Source organism: Diorhabda sublineata, chromosome 7, assembly GCF_026230105.1.
Source record: "Diorhabda sublineata isolate icDioSubl1.1 chromosome 7, icDioSubl1.1, whole genome shotgun sequence".
NCBI lineage: Eukaryota > Metazoa > Arthropoda > Insecta > Coleoptera > Chrysomelidae > Diorhabda > Diorhabda sublineata.
Window position 1 is genome coordinate 16,103,154 of NC_079480.1, and position 18,492 is coordinate 16,121,645.

Below are 18,492 nucleotides of genomic sequence, written 5' to 3' on the forward strand. Positions count from 1 at the left end.
TTTCCACACTCAAATTAGTACTGTAAAGTCGACTTTACAATACAGTATGAAAAAAATATATTATCTATTTTCACGAAGATAGCGCTATTATTGTTATAGAAAAACTTGAACATCACACACTCGAAGCATAGGATAAAAGAGAAAACTTACAAATCACGACAATTTGCCTTCAGACTCATGCGGGTAGCATAGTAATATCAGCTACCTACTGTCCCCTCAAGTATAATAATAAAACACTAGATTATGAGAAATTTCTTAAAACATTAAGAGGGAAATACATAGCTGGTGGAAATCGAAACGCCAAACATACCCAGGGGTGCTCCAGAGCAGCAAACACCAAACATATAGAACTATTCGCAGGTATAGAAACCTATTAGACCAACGATCTAAGAAAACTGCCTGATTTATTAGATTTTTTGATTGTAAAAGGAATTAATACGAACCAACTACAGATAGAATCTTCCCTAGGCTTATAATCAAATCGTTCGCTAATAATTGCTTCCATACCCATACCTTTTTAGTCATTCAAATTACTTTTTATCCTCACTCTACTGGATATATTGTAATTATATGGGAGAAATAAAAAAAATCTATGTTGATTCCAAAACAGCCACTAACATACGATTGGTAAGGAGAAACATGGAGACATTAGTAACCGAAGTTTTTGGCCCACACTCCTTGCAGTCTGTTATTGACCAGTTACTTGAAGACAAAGTATTTTACTGTCTACAAACTGATGCCTTGAATAAAAAAAATATGAAATTGTTTTCTTCTGGTAGTTCAATATTTTAATCCTAAAAATGGAATACAACAAAAATTAATTGATTTTTATAAAAATCCAGATAAATCAGCTGAAAGAATATTTTTAGCCATTAAAAACTCCTTAGAGTCTTATCAATTTCCTTTCAGTCAATTATCTTATTTTAGTGCTGACAATACAAATACAAATTTTGGACATAATCATTCATTATATCTAAATATATTAGAGGTTGTGTCAGACATAATAAGAAGAAATTGTCATCCCCATATTGTCCACAAGTCAGTAAAACTGTATGCAAAAGAGAAGAATTAAAAAGATTTGTAGCGCTTGCTGAGGGAGAGTTTCATGAAATAAAAAGACACGCAGGAACTCGTTGGCTGTTCTTCTACCAGCAATTGATAAAATTTTATTTAGTTGGTAACCAATTTCTAACTACTTTGTTAGTTTGGATGTTGACTGTCAATTATACAAAATTTAATGTTGGAAAAATAATGTAGTTTATAATTACCTTCTTTATGTTAGTCGTATATTAAACGTTTTCAATAAAACAATGAAAAAAGTGGGATACCTATTTTAGATGTTTATAACATTATGACTGGCTTAAAGACTGAGCTAATTCAGACAAAAAATGTTAAGGTTTTTCAAGAAATTTTTAATGGAACTATTAATAACTTCATACTTTTTATTGATAAGGCTAATTTGTATATAGAGAAACGGTTCGATTTCAATCAGACTTACTTGCTTTCTTTAATTAGCGGATTGTCATCTAATTCTTCACATTTAATTATTTCGAGAAAATTATAGTTAATCTAAATGGTAAATATTTAGAAGATGGGCTCCACCCCAAACTTACCCCAAAAAGTTTTTGTCGCATTTCAGATCCTTTTAGGGAATATAATAAGTTATATTGAGGTAGGGTAAATATTTTTTTAGGAGTGATCAAAAAAAAATTTCTCATTTTCAACATAATTTTAGTTTACTGTTTCATGATTTCTTTAAACAACAATAAAAAGTTGTTTTATTTCTTATTATGAATTATAAACAATTATAAAATAATTAACAATTACATTAATATGAAAATCACGAGTCGCTGTAGCCAACGTATGCAAGCGATCAATGTGGTTAGCATAACGGCGTCTAAACACAAATTTCGCGATGGCGGCCATATATTTTGACATATTATCACTTGCGTCACGCCTCACTCGCTCCACGTATTGGATGTATGCACCGGAATCAGGATCCAGAAATTATAAGTATGATTAACTGTCACGTCCTTGATATCTATAATATTACGTGGAAGAAATACATACATTTTTCACGATAAGCTTTCAACGATTGACCTAACCCAACCTAATCTAGCCGAACCTAACCTAACTTCATGTGCTATTGCTCTAGATGTCTGCGTATTCCGACATGATTGAATAATAATTATTTACATTCAATATGCATAAGATAATGAGTTGTAACGGAAAATATGTGTCTCTCCCACCATTAAAGTACTTTCAGTAAAAAACAACCCTACATGCGCGAAAAAATTTTTGGAGTAACTTTGGAGTGGAGCCCCACTTCTACATAGATTTTATTCAGAATTAACAAATTGCAAAGTAATTTATGAAAAAATATCATAAGACAAAGACTTTTTTCGAATGAGTAGTGACCAAAAGTCAAAAGTGGAGCCATTTATTAGTAAACACTTCAGAAGAATTTACAAACATAACTAAAATTGTCTCATATCTACTTTCAGTTCCTGCTACCTCAGTAATTAATGCTAAGTGGCGGGAGGATAGAAACAGAACATCATTAATAGAACATTTAATAAATTAATAAAAAATGAACTCCTCATTTATTTTAATTTCAGTTATATTTGTGGTGATGCGTATGAAGTTTTTAAAAAAGATTGTAAATTGGTAAGTTGTGCGAGAAACTCAAAATATGTATTTAAAACAATAAATAAATAAAATACTGTTTAATACAGTGGAACCTCTTTAACTCGAAAACCTCTTCAATTCGAAAAAAAAGTTTGTCCCGTCCGAAATCCTCTCTAACTCGAAAAAAATTAATGAAAAATCACAACCTCTGTAACTCGAAGTTTGATGGACCGTCATTTATTTTTCAATATTTAGCCCTAATAACCTCTATAACTCAAAACGACGATCATAAGCAACTTGAAATGCGAATATTTAAAGGCATATAAATATGCGTACATATGAGTTGACATCGGTATTGCTAATTACCAATGCAAGTGGTACTGAAAAATTGAAGTCTTTTTTGATTGGCAAATCAAGCAAAGCCTTGATCAAGGAATCATTAAAAATTTCAAGTGCTTTTTACCGAAAGGCGGTTGTAAAAAAATTATTTATGACATCGAAGAAAAACAAAAGTCAACTATTACACTCCTACATGCAGCTACCAGCAGGTTTTGCAGATGTCACCTCTTCAGAATTAGAGTCTGAAACTGATTGTAATTCGAACATCAAGCAGCAATGGTCTCTAGTTACTGCGCACTTCAATATTCAACAACCTGTGGCTTTCGATGAGTGATATGCCCTTGATACATTGAAAATGTATTTAGAGAGATCAGAAGAAATTGGTGATAATATTTTTTCATTTCTACATAGCATCGATAATATCATATATCTTCAATATCTTAAATCAAAATCTCAAAGAAAAATAACTGATTTTTTCAATTAAATTGTGTAAAATTATTTAATCGACAAGTATAAAATTCATTAAAATATGTTAACCTCTGTAACTCAATAGATTACTTGTTCCTTGAGTTTCGAGAGAGAGGTTTCACTGTATTCTCTATAGGCTTGAATATACTTTATTTCTTGTAAAAAAAGTTGGCAGCTCTACACAGAACATACCCTAAGAAGGGTATGTTCTGTGCTCTATCTTATGTATTCCCACTCTCAACCTCAAATGACAGAGATAACTATACCTAAGTTAAGACGAACCACATGCATAACTTTCTTTGTATCTCTTTCTCAAACTGGTACACGGATTTCATCAAACGAGTAGTCTACAATTACTATGTCTATACCGGATTACTTACTGAACATTCAGATCATGGTTAAGCCGATCGTAGTTTCCGAAAAACCCTATAGTTTCCAATGAATAAGCAAAATAGAATTTTCGGATTCAATAACTTTTTCATTATATGTATTCAATTGATCTTTTATGGCATTAAAGGCATACGCAAAAATTGTATATTTTGTGATAGACTTGAACACGGCAGCCACTGTAAATACCAAAATAGTAAAGTTTGTTCTGTTGTTGGCATATGACAATATTAAGAAGAAACGCCAATCCAAAAATTTTATTATGGCGAAGTATTTGAATTGGTTAAAGTGAGAAATGACTGAACATTCACATAGCAGATTTGAAAAATCCCTGGGGTTATTAACAACAAAATTTGTAGGTCTACTAAAACGATCTACAGGAGGTGTTTTAGATCTCAAAATTGTAAGTAACTATATGTGAAAAATCGTAGAAAAATAATTTTTTTTTAGGCTGCTGATTTGTTAGCTGTAAGACAAAAAAGGAGAATTTATGATATTACTAATGTGCTAGAAGGTATAGGACTTATAGAGAAGAAAAGTAAAAATAGTATTCAATGGAAGTAAGTGCTTCTATCTACCTCAAGTATTCTTTCAAATTTTATATATAATGAAAAAAATTTTGTATTCAGACCTTTCACTTGTAAATGTCTACCGGGAACAAACACCCATGAATTTACTAAAAAAATATCAGAATTGAAAAAGAGGATAACAAAACTAAATGAATATGAACAAGAATTAGATCTGCATCGGCTGTGGATAGAACAAAGTATTCGCAATATCACTGAAAATATAGAAACAAGAAGATATTTATATGTGACCGATACAGATTTTTCCACACAATTCAGTAATAATGATACCGTGGTTCTAATAAATACACCTGTGAATAGTAGTACTGTAAGATTCGAAGTAAGTCAGATCTACCTGTAAATAATTTTTGCTAATATAACAATTTTTAGCATAACGAAGATTCTTTCCAGTTACAATTTAATTCAAAAACGATCCCAATAAGTAGTAGTATTTTAAGTAATAATGCAAGAGATGAAGAAGGAAATAGCAAGAAAAGGAAAAGGGTAACAAAATTAATTATTGTTGTATTGCAGGTATAATTACAATAATTAAAAAAAACAGCAATGCTTTGCTAACTAGTTTCATCCTTCAAATGTTCCACTAGCTAACATTTCTACTGATTTAATGACTTGTCAAGGTTTGAATTTTGTTCTTATAGACTTTTATTTGAAAAAGGTTTTATAATATCCTCTACAGGTATAAAAAATATTTAAATTTCTTTAAATGGATAGTGCCAATTTTTGTCTTGCTGGCATTTATGTAATTCTCACCTCTGCACTTCACCTTTTTTTATGTAAAAAGCAAGTAGAAAAGGGTAAACCCTAAGATGTAGTGTTTGGGAAAAACATAGCTGATTGCACTTCTCCAAAAAAAGGAATCCCAATAAATTGACGTTCTGGATGTGTTATATCTGTTGATTAGATCTTACAAATTCTGCTCTAGGTGGGATTATATTGGACAGCTGGAAGGACCATCTGCTGTGGTAGTATTTGTAAAACAGAGTCAGGTCAGTGACCGTTCTTCTATGCTCTAGGCTGTCCAAGTTTCTGGTAAACTATAACTCCAATTGCTCTCTTCTGTATTGAGTCAAGAGAGAATTAGAAGCTGTTTCAAAGTATATGGTTTTTTGGTCTTAAAGAGAACTCCAAGCTTTTGTGAGCCTGCCTTAGCCTCAGCCACGTGATTATGCCAGAATATATATTGCCCTCCACTTCAACACCCAATAAGTGAATTTGTGGGGATGGTAATATGCAATAATTGCATCATTTATAGCGTTCTGATGAAAGTGAACCATTTATAAAAATTCTCTCTTCCGTGTCTTGCATTTCATTCCAAGAATGTTTGAATCTTTATAATTGAATTTATGTTTTTTGATATATGATTGTTCATTAACGCAGTTTTATTTTTTTATGGTATTGATAACCTTTTAGTTTATGTTCTAAATAGTGAGATGTCTGTCCAATGTAGGCAGTGTCCCAATTAGTACAAGGCACTTAATATATAATATTACTTCTTTTGTTTTTTGGTATTTCAGATTTTAATTTAGTGAAATATTTGGATAATATTTTATGTCTTTTATGACTTACACTAATATCATATTTATTTAAATAGTTTGATAGTTGTTGGGGAAGTCCTTTTATATATGGTAAGGACAAATGTTTTGTGTTGATGTTTTGTTTCTGTTTAGCTTTTTAATTGATTGTAGTATCTGTTTATAATTTTCTTGAATATTTTTTCCGGATAATTAAAAATAATAATAATAATATATATATATATATATATATATATATATATATATATATATATATATATATATATATATGATATATAATTATTTTCTTTCAATGCAGTTTCTGCTTTTTGAGTAGCTAAGCATCCAAATTCAGGACTTGATAATTGGATAGATCTATCATACAAACTTATTATCACTGATTTTTGTGACATAGGATGACACGATTTGTTAGGTTAGGTTTAAATATCTTGACGACCAACTTGGTTTCGTATACCATTCTGTTCTTATGTTACTGCTAATTTTATATAAAGTGATATCAAGAAAAGTTGTTTTATTATAAAAATTGAATTTTTTATTTATGTTTTCAATTTGATACTTCAGTTCACGTGGACTCATCATCTCCACTGTATACAAATGAAAACGTCGAATTGTAAACATAAATGCATTTCTATTGGCAGAAACTGTCGGAAGGCAAATGTATACAATTTCTTTGAAATATTCCTGCCAGAGACAGTCTGCGATAAGTGGTGGCGTGGCTTGGTGAGATTCATTGAATTCTTAAATTTCTCTAATAAAGAATGAAGACAATGAAATCATAATAAGAATTGCTCAATTATCTAGAGTAAATAAATAACAGAAGGCGAAAAACATGTAAAGAAAAATTGAAATCGGTCGACAAAGCTACTCAAGTTTTTATACGTAGGACAATATATAGTTTATACAGGGTGGCCCGTTAGTGTGTGCAAGTGCAATAACTTACTTAAGATAAAATAATATAATAAAAAAATTTTTAAATAAAAGTTGTTATATTTGCAATATTTGCACAGATACACATTTCTAAAATATTTTAAGGTATACAGGATGTTTAACCTAAGTGTGACAACATGAAGTAAAGTTTTTTAAAAATCCCATAAATTGTGACGTTGCCAAGTTGGAGCGAAAAATATGAGGATTTGACAAAATTTTGTGCACTATAAATGATGCCTAGTAAACGTTATTAGTGAGAAGTAACTAAACATCCATCCCATACATTTAATGACCACTTTGTTGACTGATAGTCCGTATACAATGAGGTTGATCTGTTGCATAATAATGGAAATTGTATCAATTAACAAACCCATTTTTATGAAATCTTGCTTCATCGACAAATAATACAAAATTTAAAAAAATTCTGTTTCGCCGAAATTTTACTTGAGCCCACTCACACAAGGTTAACCGCTTTTCATAATCATCATCCAAAAGTTCCTGCATTCGTTGTATACGGTAAGGATGCATTTTGCTCTTAGATAGAATTTTTTGGACAACAGTACGGTTTTATGTCGGTTTGTTTTGATATTTCCCGTGTCGAGATATGAGGATCTCCCATAAATTTTGACATTACGGTAATCTCGTTGTCCCGTGACATTACATTCTTCGACCTTTCGCTTTTTTCGTAAGCTACACTACCAGCTCTGGTAAATCGTTAAAGATAATTTTCCAATCTCTTTTTTCGTGGATATCTTCTATCTGGAAATTTCTGTTGATAAGTACTTTGTGCGAGTAAACAGTTCTTATCACTGGCACCCAGTACAAAAATCATATATGTCAATTCTTGTATCAGAAAATTCATGATCTTAATTGCTTCCTATTTCTTCGTAATACTTCTAGATAATAACTAATCATTCTGGCTTAAACTGCGATAATGTTAAATTCACAGGTTAATTGATAAAACTATGGATATTTTCATTTTATTTGTTGGTAAGGTGATGTTTGCTTAATTCAGTTTTGTTTTTTTATTACGGTTTTTGAAGGTATAAAATTACTGGTTTGATTTTGTCACAAAAACAATATTTTAGTATTTTAAACGTCACATTTAGTGTTTACTTGTTAAAAAGGTGAATATTTTTAAATCGTAAACTACAAATGCAATTTTCTTAAAAATGGTCTAAATCAAGTTTTAGAATTATGAGACATAATTTGAAGGGATAAAATTGTTTAGATAGTAAAATAATATACTGGATGTTCCATTTAAAAAAATGGAAATATGAAATATTCTGAATTAATGCTTATCTAAAAAACACCACGAACCTCAAACGAAACTTCTACTCTGTTCAGACATTTCATCCATCCTTTACCTTCGTACTTACCAAACAAGTTTAGTTACTTCTCACTAATAACGTTTACTAGGCAACATTTATAGTGCACAAAATTTTGTCAAATCTTCATATTTTTCGCTACAACTTGGCAAGGTCACAATTTATGGGAAAAGAAAAGACAGGACTGGATACAGAATTTTATGCTAAATTCGACGGTAAACAAATATACAGGGTGTCCTATTTAAAAAAAACTATACTTAATTAGGCTGAACCTCAAAATATTTTAGAAATGTGTATCTGTGAAAATATAACAACTTTTATTTAAACATTTTTTGTATATTTTATCTAAGTTATTGCACTTCCACACATTAAAGGGCCACCCTGTAAAAGGAGAACAGGGTTACGACATTAGAAGTAATACAACAAAAGGAAGCAGATTATCCAGAATACAATTATACCAGTTTAGAAACATCGCGCAAGTTTTGTCAGAACGTGGTTTTAAAAACAAAAATCTGAATAAACGGATGGCAATAACCGAATCGTCAAGGATAGTTCGATGGCGACAGGATTATTTGCGTCAAATAAAATACTAGCAAAGTTCTAATAGAATTTATTTAGAGGAAAGATGGTTTCACGACAGTAACGATGTAGTAAATTTCAGTTGGGTTGACAATAGTAGAAATTGCTGTTTGAAAGGGCCATGTTCTAAACGGAAAAGCATTATAATAGTACACGCTGGAAGCAAAAACGGTTTCGTGTCTAATGCTTTATTAATATCTGCTAAAAAAATTGAAAATTGTGCAGCTCATTATCATGAAGATATGACAGCAGAATAATTTGAAAAGTGGTTTAATGAACAGTTTTTACCTGACATTCTACCACAATCAGAAATCGTTATGGACAACGCATCCTACCAATCGTGGCAACTCCTTAAGATACCAAATAGTAGTAGTAGTAACAAAGCTCAAACTTTACCATTCATTTCTGAAAAAAATATTCTTACCAGTGATCGTAAAAAAGGCCCAACAAACAAAGAATTACCTACTATTATTGAAGTTCTAAAATTGAAACGAAATTTTTTATATAGACAAGCTGTGCAAAGAACATTGTCAGACTACCTTCTTACTATTGCATATTTAACCCTATAGAGTTAATATGGGCAACGTAAAATCGGAATTACAAAAATGTAATCAGCATAAGATATACATATTTTTAAAAGTCTTTATAAAAATAATAAATTTATAAAATGATGTATATACGCCAATGGTAAATCAAACAAAATTGTCGACAAGGGTTTTTATATAAAATTTTTATAATATGCAATTGATATTGGAAGAACTATAATATGTAGAGTAGAAGATCAGATAAATATCAAAAAGTTTTGATGAGTGGTTGGAAAAAGAAGTTATTGAAGAAGTAAAAGAAGATTTGAAGAACAGTAAATTAACTGGTCATTTCCTAAGCCATCATCCCGTGATCAAATTGTCCAGTTCTACTACAAAAATTAGACCCGTATTCGACGCTCCAGCAAAACAATGTTTCTTTACTAATTCGAAACCGCCAAGAAAAATCTGGAGCATTTTAGATATAAAAAAAGTTTTGATGGCTCTGAAAGAGATTTTGTTTAATTTTTATGGAAAGATTATCACAACAACAAAAAAATAGACATGCACGTGTTGTCGAGAACTGTTATTTTTCATCACCCTCAAAATACACTACCAAAATGTCAGAGGGAGAAACAGCATTTTCGGAAAATATAACAGTCGAGTTACTATAATAGCTTTTATCTAGACAACTGCATTACTAGTGTAGATGGTAGGAAATCTCTAAACCAATTCATGGAAGGGCCATCTAAAATAATGCAAGAAGCAAGTTTTGATCTTAGACGCTGGGAAAACACTTTATCAGAAGACGATACAATGTTATCTCCAGTTTTGGGTTTGATTTGGTATCGTAACGATTTGTATTAGATTGGTTAGAAAATATTAAACTTGAGAAAGTTACCAAAAGAAAAAGTATTGATGTTGCTCTGCGATTTTATATCCGAAACTTTTATTACAGTAGACTTGGTCTAAAAATATTAGATGGGATCAAGAAATAAGTGGCGAAATACAAAAGGAATTTTTGAAGTGGATAGAGAATTTGTTATTTTTAATAAATCTAAAAATTCATAGATAGTATATGCCATTTTAAGCGAAAAATTGGTCGTCACACGTATTCTGTGATGCCAGCAAGAATGCTTATGCTTGTTGTATTTTCCTACGTTCCGAGAAGCGCCACTTAAGTATACCACGCTTAGAATTGATGACAGCAACTATAGCAGTTTGCTTATCATGTACTGTTAAAGAAAATTTAGACTTACATTTTTTTACTCAGATTATTTTATTGTTTTGGCCTGGACTAGAGGAAATGAGATATGGAAGCCTTTTGTATGAAATCGAATAAAAGAAATCAGACGCTTGACAAACTTGGCACACATTCGAGGCCAATCAGAAAGTCGCACCAATAGTAGACGGAGCCCGCCAAATTTAAACAGTTAAACATAATGTAGAATCAAACGGTCAAAAGTAAATTTTTCTGGTTTTCCATATTTTTATACAGTGATCGGCATAAAAAAATATTTTGGGTGGTTGCCACTTCTTTCCAGGAGGTGCACTATGATATACAAGTAAAAAATTCCAAATTAAGAACAAAACTTTAACTGTTGCAGCATTTTTCATGTAAATGAATAATGATAAAAATTAATTCATTCTCTATTCTATATGAGGTAAATGAAAGACTGAAAATAAATCAAAATTGTAATTAATTCACATTAAAATTTACATATGTGTTACAGTAAATTACAATAAAGATAATTAATTTTCCTTGTTTTTATCACGTTCTTCTTGAAATGTTCAACATTATCTTGGTAGCGAATTGAAATTTCGAAGGCTCATATATTGTTAAATCTTATTTGTCGGTACATTACAATACCCTGTCCTAAATTTACAATTCGATTTTACCTTAAATGCCCCCATCTCAATTATTTCTGTTATTTTTATTACTTTCTGCTTTTTTCTGAATTTCCATAGTAATTTTTCTGTGGTAATTTTTGGTATTTATTTTTTCTGTATCAATAATTTTCTTCCACATCTTTTCACCTATAATTTCTTCCAGTACATTTAACGACCCTATAAAAATAAATTGAAATATGTTTTTTGTTTGTATCTGATATAATAAGCTAAATATCGAAAATTACGTTTTCCACTTGATGTTCACACTTTCTATTGTAATATTGGATCGATTCCTGAATGATTTCTGTATCAATGGGTCCACATTTTATTTATTTCTTCACTCAGAAAATATTATGGTGGTATCAGCATTGTTGTCAGATCTCTATCATGTCAGATGTCAGATGTCTATGAAAAATATTGAACATTGTTATTGTGTTTTTAGAAATCCTTAAAGAATACTGATTCATTTTCATTTCGGAGTTATAGCTACTTTTACAGTATCTCCACCAAAGTTACTATGAATATTGTTCATTTAGATGGTTATGATTGAATAAACTCGTTTAATTTGAATATTCTTCAATAATTTATGTGCTACTACAAATCTCGTAACAAGGTCTAGTGTCAAATTAGTAAAAAATTTAACGAAACTGGTGCAGGTAAAATATTTATCCAAATCATGGCGCAGAAAACCTACAACAACTGAAGACAAATCTTTGAATGTTTGTGTCATATTAGAAGTAGATCCACATTTGTGAAATAAAAAAATTACGAATTTTAGAAAACATACAGTAAAGGCGATTACAGCAGATTTTCAAAATTTTGTTTCTGTTTTGTTTTATAAACGATGTTTTTCCAATCTATCTTCGGGGAAACATCATTTAAGTATTGCCTCACCTCACACGCATAGTGAGGTGGAGTACCATCTTGTTGTAGCCAAATTTTGTCGTTTGGGATATTGTTATTGTCTGAAAATTACTAATAATGAAGTTTTTTTCAAATGGAATTGGAAATACTTACTTGGATTTGGAAATATCCGAGCCAACTCAGGTATAATACTATTTCGCAATAAATCTTAATAGGCCGGATCATTTTTTAAGCTACCCTCAATGAAAAAGGGAACAATTATTTTGTCGCCTATTATCCCAGACTATACATTCTGTTTTTCGGGATATTGGGCTTCACGCATACAACGAGGATTGTTACGTGACCAGTATCTACAATTATGCCGATTTACGTTTCCATTAATACAAAAAATGGCCCCATCGCAAAACATAATATTACTAAAGAAATTTGGATTGTCTTGATTGTAACATTTTTCGATCATTAGGTCTACAAACTCTTCACTTCTATCAAAATATTTGTTTCGTACTCACGTGTGGATTGTCTTCTAACAGGACACAAATATCTAAATATTTATTTTCAGTTGATGCAGATTTTATGTGCCCTATTTTGGATAAATTTTTGACCGAACCAGTTTCGTTAAACTTTTTTACTAATTTACTGATACTAGATCTTGTTATGGGATTTCGGTTAAGATATAAATTATTAAAGACATTACACGTTTCTTGTTGACTTCAACGCCTATCACCATATCCTAATGTCATTAAAATATCAATTCGATCTTCTCAGATAAACGATCCATTGTGACTTTCAATAAACTTCGACAATAATAATTTATTGAAACGTCAGATTTGTTATTGTAGAAGTCACAATCACCTAAATGTATTATTTAATTTTGACGAAGATAAAACAAATGTAGGCATAACTCCAAAATTATGGCATTTAGGAATAGGAAAAATTGGATAAAAAATAAGGATAAAAAATAACAAGTATTTCTGAAGGATTTCGAAAAGTGCGAAATATACAGGGTGATTCATTTGAAATAACAAAGTTCATTATTTTTCCGGAAACAGGAAAGATCTGGCAACAATGTAGATACCACCATAATACCGGCCGTATCACAAGACCCTTGTATAAAAAAAAATTATAAAAATCATCTCTAAAAGAGGTAGATAAATACTATAATACACATATATTAAAATACTAACTTTTGTAAATATTTCGTTAATCTTGGTCTTCTATTTATTTAAAATAATTTTCGTCCAGTACCATAAATTTGTTAATATTGGTTTCCTTTGATATGCCATGTACAAAATAATCTTCTGGGTTTTCTTCTCACATATTCATGGTCCATGCATTGTAGTAATATCTGTCATCATATTTTCCGTCTTGATTTATTTCCTTATTCTAATTTGAAGAAACCTCATTCATGCATCATCTTAATGTTCTTGATTTTAGGTCTCTTCTGAAACGTCAAAATTTATCTTTCATTTAAAAACTATCAAAAAAAAAATAATTTTAAAACAGAAGAGACCTAAAATTTTTAGATGCATTAATATATCAAAAGGTCTAAGAAATAGGAAATTGAAGAAATTTATACTGGACTGGAAACAAAACTAATCCCATTTCCATCCAGTAATTTGCTTTTCCTTTGACATGGATAATCTTCTTCTATTTCCTTCCGATTTCCATGTTTCAAATTCATTGAAGTGTGAATTGTGTGATTCGTTTTCTACAGACCGAAGGCCATAATTCTGCACATATCCATCGGAGAATGTGTTTGTGGAGAAAACTTCATGAGTGTTGGTGTTGTACGTGAATGGTGCCGAAAGTTTAAAGATGCCGTAATGATGTGCATAATGAAGGGGGGCAAGGTCGCAAATCTTTCGTTTCAGATGACCTGGTTCAATGAGTTGACAGAGTGGTTAAAGAAAACCGCAGATTCACCATCACTGCTTTATCTACGGTAATTCCAGAAGTTTCAAGGTCTGTTTTGTACTATTCTTGAATTCATTAGCGGCAACTTTCTGTGAAGAGGGTATTTAAAAGCTTGTACACAGATATAGCAAATGTCTTAATCTCTCCGGTGATTATGTCGAAAAGTAACCGTAACCTTTTGCTAATAAAATTATTGTTTTATATAAACTTGTCTTTTATCTATAGCCTATTGGAAGTTGAAAAAAACGGCCCTCGTATTATCAATTGTCAGGTAGACCTTTGAAATATAACATGATTAAATCATCCAAGACGGGACCAGTGTTTTAAAACTGAAGGACAACTTCGAAAAATGCATTATGGAGATAAATGAATATTTATTATTAATTAAAACATTGAACTAGAAGTTTCAGCTTTCGTATATTTTAATCCCACATTATATTACTAGGAATAAAGGAATATTATTATCTTTAATCTGTGTCTGTATTGCCAAAAGGAGTTAGTGTTATTTTATGTTATTTTCCGATGTAAGCAGCTTTACTAATATTGGATATTGAAACGGAATAACTGCAGATATTGGACAAAAGAAAATCCCCAATGTTAATACAATGGAATTTTCAAGAAAAGTTTGATCTTATTAGATCGATTTTTTAAAAAATTGTGTAGTAAATGAACAAAAAAGAACTTGATTTCAGTCCTAAAGTTTTTTATTAAAAAGTGAAAAATTATGAAATATTCAATTATTATTGACAGAAAGTAATTCATTGGAGCTATTTATGAGGAGGGATCCATGTACGTTTTCATTAAAATAACAAAGTTTTGGCTTAAAAATTAGAGTTTTTGAACTTAACGATTAATAAAATAAAAAATATATAAAATTAAAATGACGTCAATATTGATATATGACAGAAATTTTAATAACATCGACTAACACACTCAAAAGTTAAGGGGTTTATGGCGCATATCACGTTTATATATTTCCTATGAGTTTTGTCATCTATGAAGCATGCGCGCCTTACATAACTTCCAAAGTACCTTTAAGAGAATTATATATTTAACTTTCGAAACTTTATTTCTAAAAATTTTATTATTACAAAAAACCCAATTTACAATTTTATAAGCGAATGAATTTAATTAATTTCACGATTGAATTAACTAATATTCATTAAAAGTGTTTACAACAATACTATTTTATATTAAAATAGATGCTGACACATGTTTACAAAATATGATCTTTTTGCCTATCAATTTTTAGTATATTCTAGACTTTTCTTCATGTAACTCAAGCTTCTGTTTTAATGAAATTAATCAGTTAATTAAATTTAATTTCAATTAATGTTGGTTATGTAACTTTTAGGTAACAATAGAACCAGACCCAAAGTACACTAACAATGAAGATGATGATCCAGATATTTTGACTGCACAAATACTATTCAAAAAACATAGAAGCAATCGTTTTGATTTGTATAATAACTGGTTAGAAGAAAATCCTGAATGTAAGTTTTTAAAACAATATTTTAGAATATGTATCACACACGTACCAAGTAGTATTGAACTTTTTCAATATTAGATTTATTAAGAAAAATTTCAAATGAACTTAAACATCATTCAATTTTACACCAAAAAAGGACTCTTGATAATCAAAATTCGATACTGTGTACCGCTTTCGGAATATTTTGATTTGAAAATTATACAGTAATAACTGATGCTGGTATGAAGTATTGATAAAGTTATTAATTATTATTATTAATTAGTAAAAATTATGTGAGTTAAAAAGTTTTATCGCGTAAATAAGCCCCCATCGATAAAACGGACACATTCAACAAAATTGAGATTTTTTTTGATTTTTCAAAGTTAAGTAAGTATGGGCACTGAGCTATTGGAAGCCTTAGTATGAAACAAACAACAATTTGATGATCATGTATCGCGGTTCTGGGACTCAAACTGTTGTTTGTTTCATACTAAAGCCCCCAATAGCTGAGAGCCCATAATTATTTAATTTTACACGGCATTAGCATTTACTCTGTCCCTCATTGGTAGTTATGACGTTGAGACAATAATTTCTGGAAACTTGTTACTTGTTAAATTAAATCTTGTTAATCACAATGTACTCAAATGTTTAATACACTGATGAGTGTTTAGGAAACTCTAGTGCAGCTGTTACTTACCAAGTAAAAATACATTTAGAGCCATTGAACGACGTTGACGAGAATTTGGGAATGTAAGACTAAAAAAAATTCTAGTAGGCCAAGAAAAACAAGAACCATTAATAAAGAAAATATGATTTTAAATTTAGTTGATCAAAATCAAATGTGGTAAGACAAACAAATACGTCTTCTTCAAGTACTTGGAGGATACTTAAAGAGCAACAGCTACATCCTTATCATTATAGACAAATTCAAGAGCTTCTGCCAGACGATCTACCGGTTCGAATGGTTTTTTGTTGAACATTACAAGAAAGGAAAACCCTGAATACAAATTTTTTAAAATGTATTCTTTTTATGGACGAGGCCACTTTTACGCGACAAGGTGTGTTTAACTCCCATAATGCACACTACTGGTGTGATGAGAATCCACATGTCAAAAGGATATCACATTACAAACACTTATTTAAAGTTTATGTTTGGGCAGTAACTTTAGGTAACAAATTAATAGGTTATCACGTTCTACCTGGAAATTTAAATCGTGATGTGTACCTGGATTTTTTAAGCAATTACTTATTTGAGATACTAGAAGATTTAACACTAAACTAGCGAAGAACTCTACTTTTATGCACGATGGAGCTCCACCGCATGTTGATAGAAGGTGTCGTAATTGGTTGAGTAACCATTTTCCGAATCGATGGATTGGTACGGGAGCAGAAACTCCTCCTCGGTCATGCGATTTTAATTCCTTGCATTTCACAGTTAATTCGTATATTAAAGAAAAAATTTATGCTACAGAGGTAAATTCACCTTAAGAATTGTAATACAGAATTCAACGTCACTTAAATGACCTCATAGCTGACTCCCAACCATTTAAAAGATTAATGGATTCTTTAGAAAAAAGAATAGACTTGTGTATTCGTGAAAATGGAGGACATTTTGGATACCTACTCTAACTGGATTCTTTTTTTTGTTATTAGTCTTTTTTTAAATTTTCATCTTGTCTTTCATATTTGATATCGATGAATTTATTGTTTTTTTAAAAGAAGAACTTTTTATAACTTAAAACCGCCGCAAATTTTAACTAATTATTGTAAATAAATTCTATTATTGTTATTCATTTATACATATTTGTTATATTGTATTTGACCATAATTTCACTACCAGACGATGAATATATAAGTATTCGAAAGCTCGGAATATATTAGAGTTAGTACACTTTAGTGTTTAATTGTACCACAGTCCCAATACGATAACGCTTTAATAGAAAATATTGAAAAGTTACATTCCTCAATTTGCTTTTGTTTTTCATCACGCATACTCTAGTGTCCTATGTGTTCTTCCATTATTTTATTTTTAGTATATTTCTATCTTCCGTGTCTACTCCTAGTCCTTGCATAACAACGTTGCTGTTCCATTGGTGGTTCACCTTTTTTAAAATTAACTCTAGTTGTAAATAATCTGGCGCCGTAGAAACGCTCAATGAAAAAGGACTTTCAAACAAGCGTATTTCATTTTTAATCCAGCGAAAATATGTAACTCTATCTTCTAAATCTTTTCTTTTGGAAAACGATCAATTTTTATTTCTTTACTTAAAGCAGTACAAGCCGGAAAGTGCATCAACCATTTATTTTTTTTTTATTTTTGATGTTTTACACTTTAATTTAGTGGAATATTTGGATAATGTATTATGTCCTCTATGTGTTTTACTAATATCATATTTATTGAAATGATGCGATTATTCTTGGGAAAGTCCGTGTCAATATCTGGGACTAAAATTATGGTCAAGTACAATACACTCGTAAGAAATATGTTTAAATGTATAACAATAATAAAATTTTATTATTGTCACACATTATATAAACTTGTATAAATTATTTCAAATAGTTTTCCATAATCGGACACCTTTGTTTTTAGATGAATCATCATTCATAACTTTAAATCCTGTACCACTACATCCCGATTACAATTTTAGTCTATTAGAAAGTGAGGGAGCTGCAGATTTGTTCGACGAAACTTTTTATCCTAATATTGGAATTACTTCGTAACTTGTTATCATATACAAATCATTCGTTTTATTCGTATATAACGTGTATAATTTTTGACTTTTTTGGCAATAAAAACTGTTATATATACAAGAAGTTTTCTTTAGAAACTACCTGTACCTGTGTACCTGTGATTACCTATTCTTTTGTCTTAGATTATCTACAAAAAAACTGTTTTTATTTTGATATTCCTTTTGTAGGCGACCTTTTAATTAATATAATTATGCAAATTGTCAATATCACGACGATTAACTAACTGAAATTTATTTTTCAAATACATTATTCTATACAATTATATACTTAGAACTATCTAGAATTTATTATAATTGTCTGTAACTA

The 18,492-nt window shown here is 30.3% G+C and overlaps 1 protein-coding gene across 1 annotated transcript; it reads left to right on the top strand.

Annotated features, from left to right (window-relative positions):
• The first annotated feature begins 4,027 nt into the window (after positions 1–4,027).
• LOC130446767 (transcription factor E2F5-like) lies at positions 4,028–18,243 on the top strand. Its single transcript, XM_056783208.1, has 6 exons — positions 4,028–4,225; positions 4,273–4,382; positions 4,452–4,728; positions 4,779–4,892; positions 15,322–15,460; positions 18,026–18,243. The coding sequence occupies exons 1-6, from the start codon at positions 4,118–4,120 to the stop codon at positions 18,154–18,156; spliced, it is 879 nt and encodes a 292-aa protein (XP_056639186.1). The 5' UTR covers positions 4,028–4,117; the 3' UTR covers positions 18,157–18,243.
• Positions 18,244–18,492: the final 249 nt, after the last annotated feature.

Bases quoted from the DNA above. Each gene is read 5' to 3' on its own strand.
- LOC130446767 (XM_056783208.1), top strand. From the start codon at position 4,118: ATGACTGAACATTCACATAGCAGATTTGAAAAATCCCTGGGGTTATTA. The intron at 4,226-4,272 runs GTAAGTAACTAT...ATTTTTTTTTAG, and splicing joins GTGTTTTAGATCTCAAAATT to GCTGCTGATTTGTTAGCTGT. The intron at 4,729-4,778 runs GTAAGTCAGATC...AACAATTTTTAG, and splicing joins GTAGTACTGTAAGATTCGAA to CATAACGAAGATTCTTTCCA.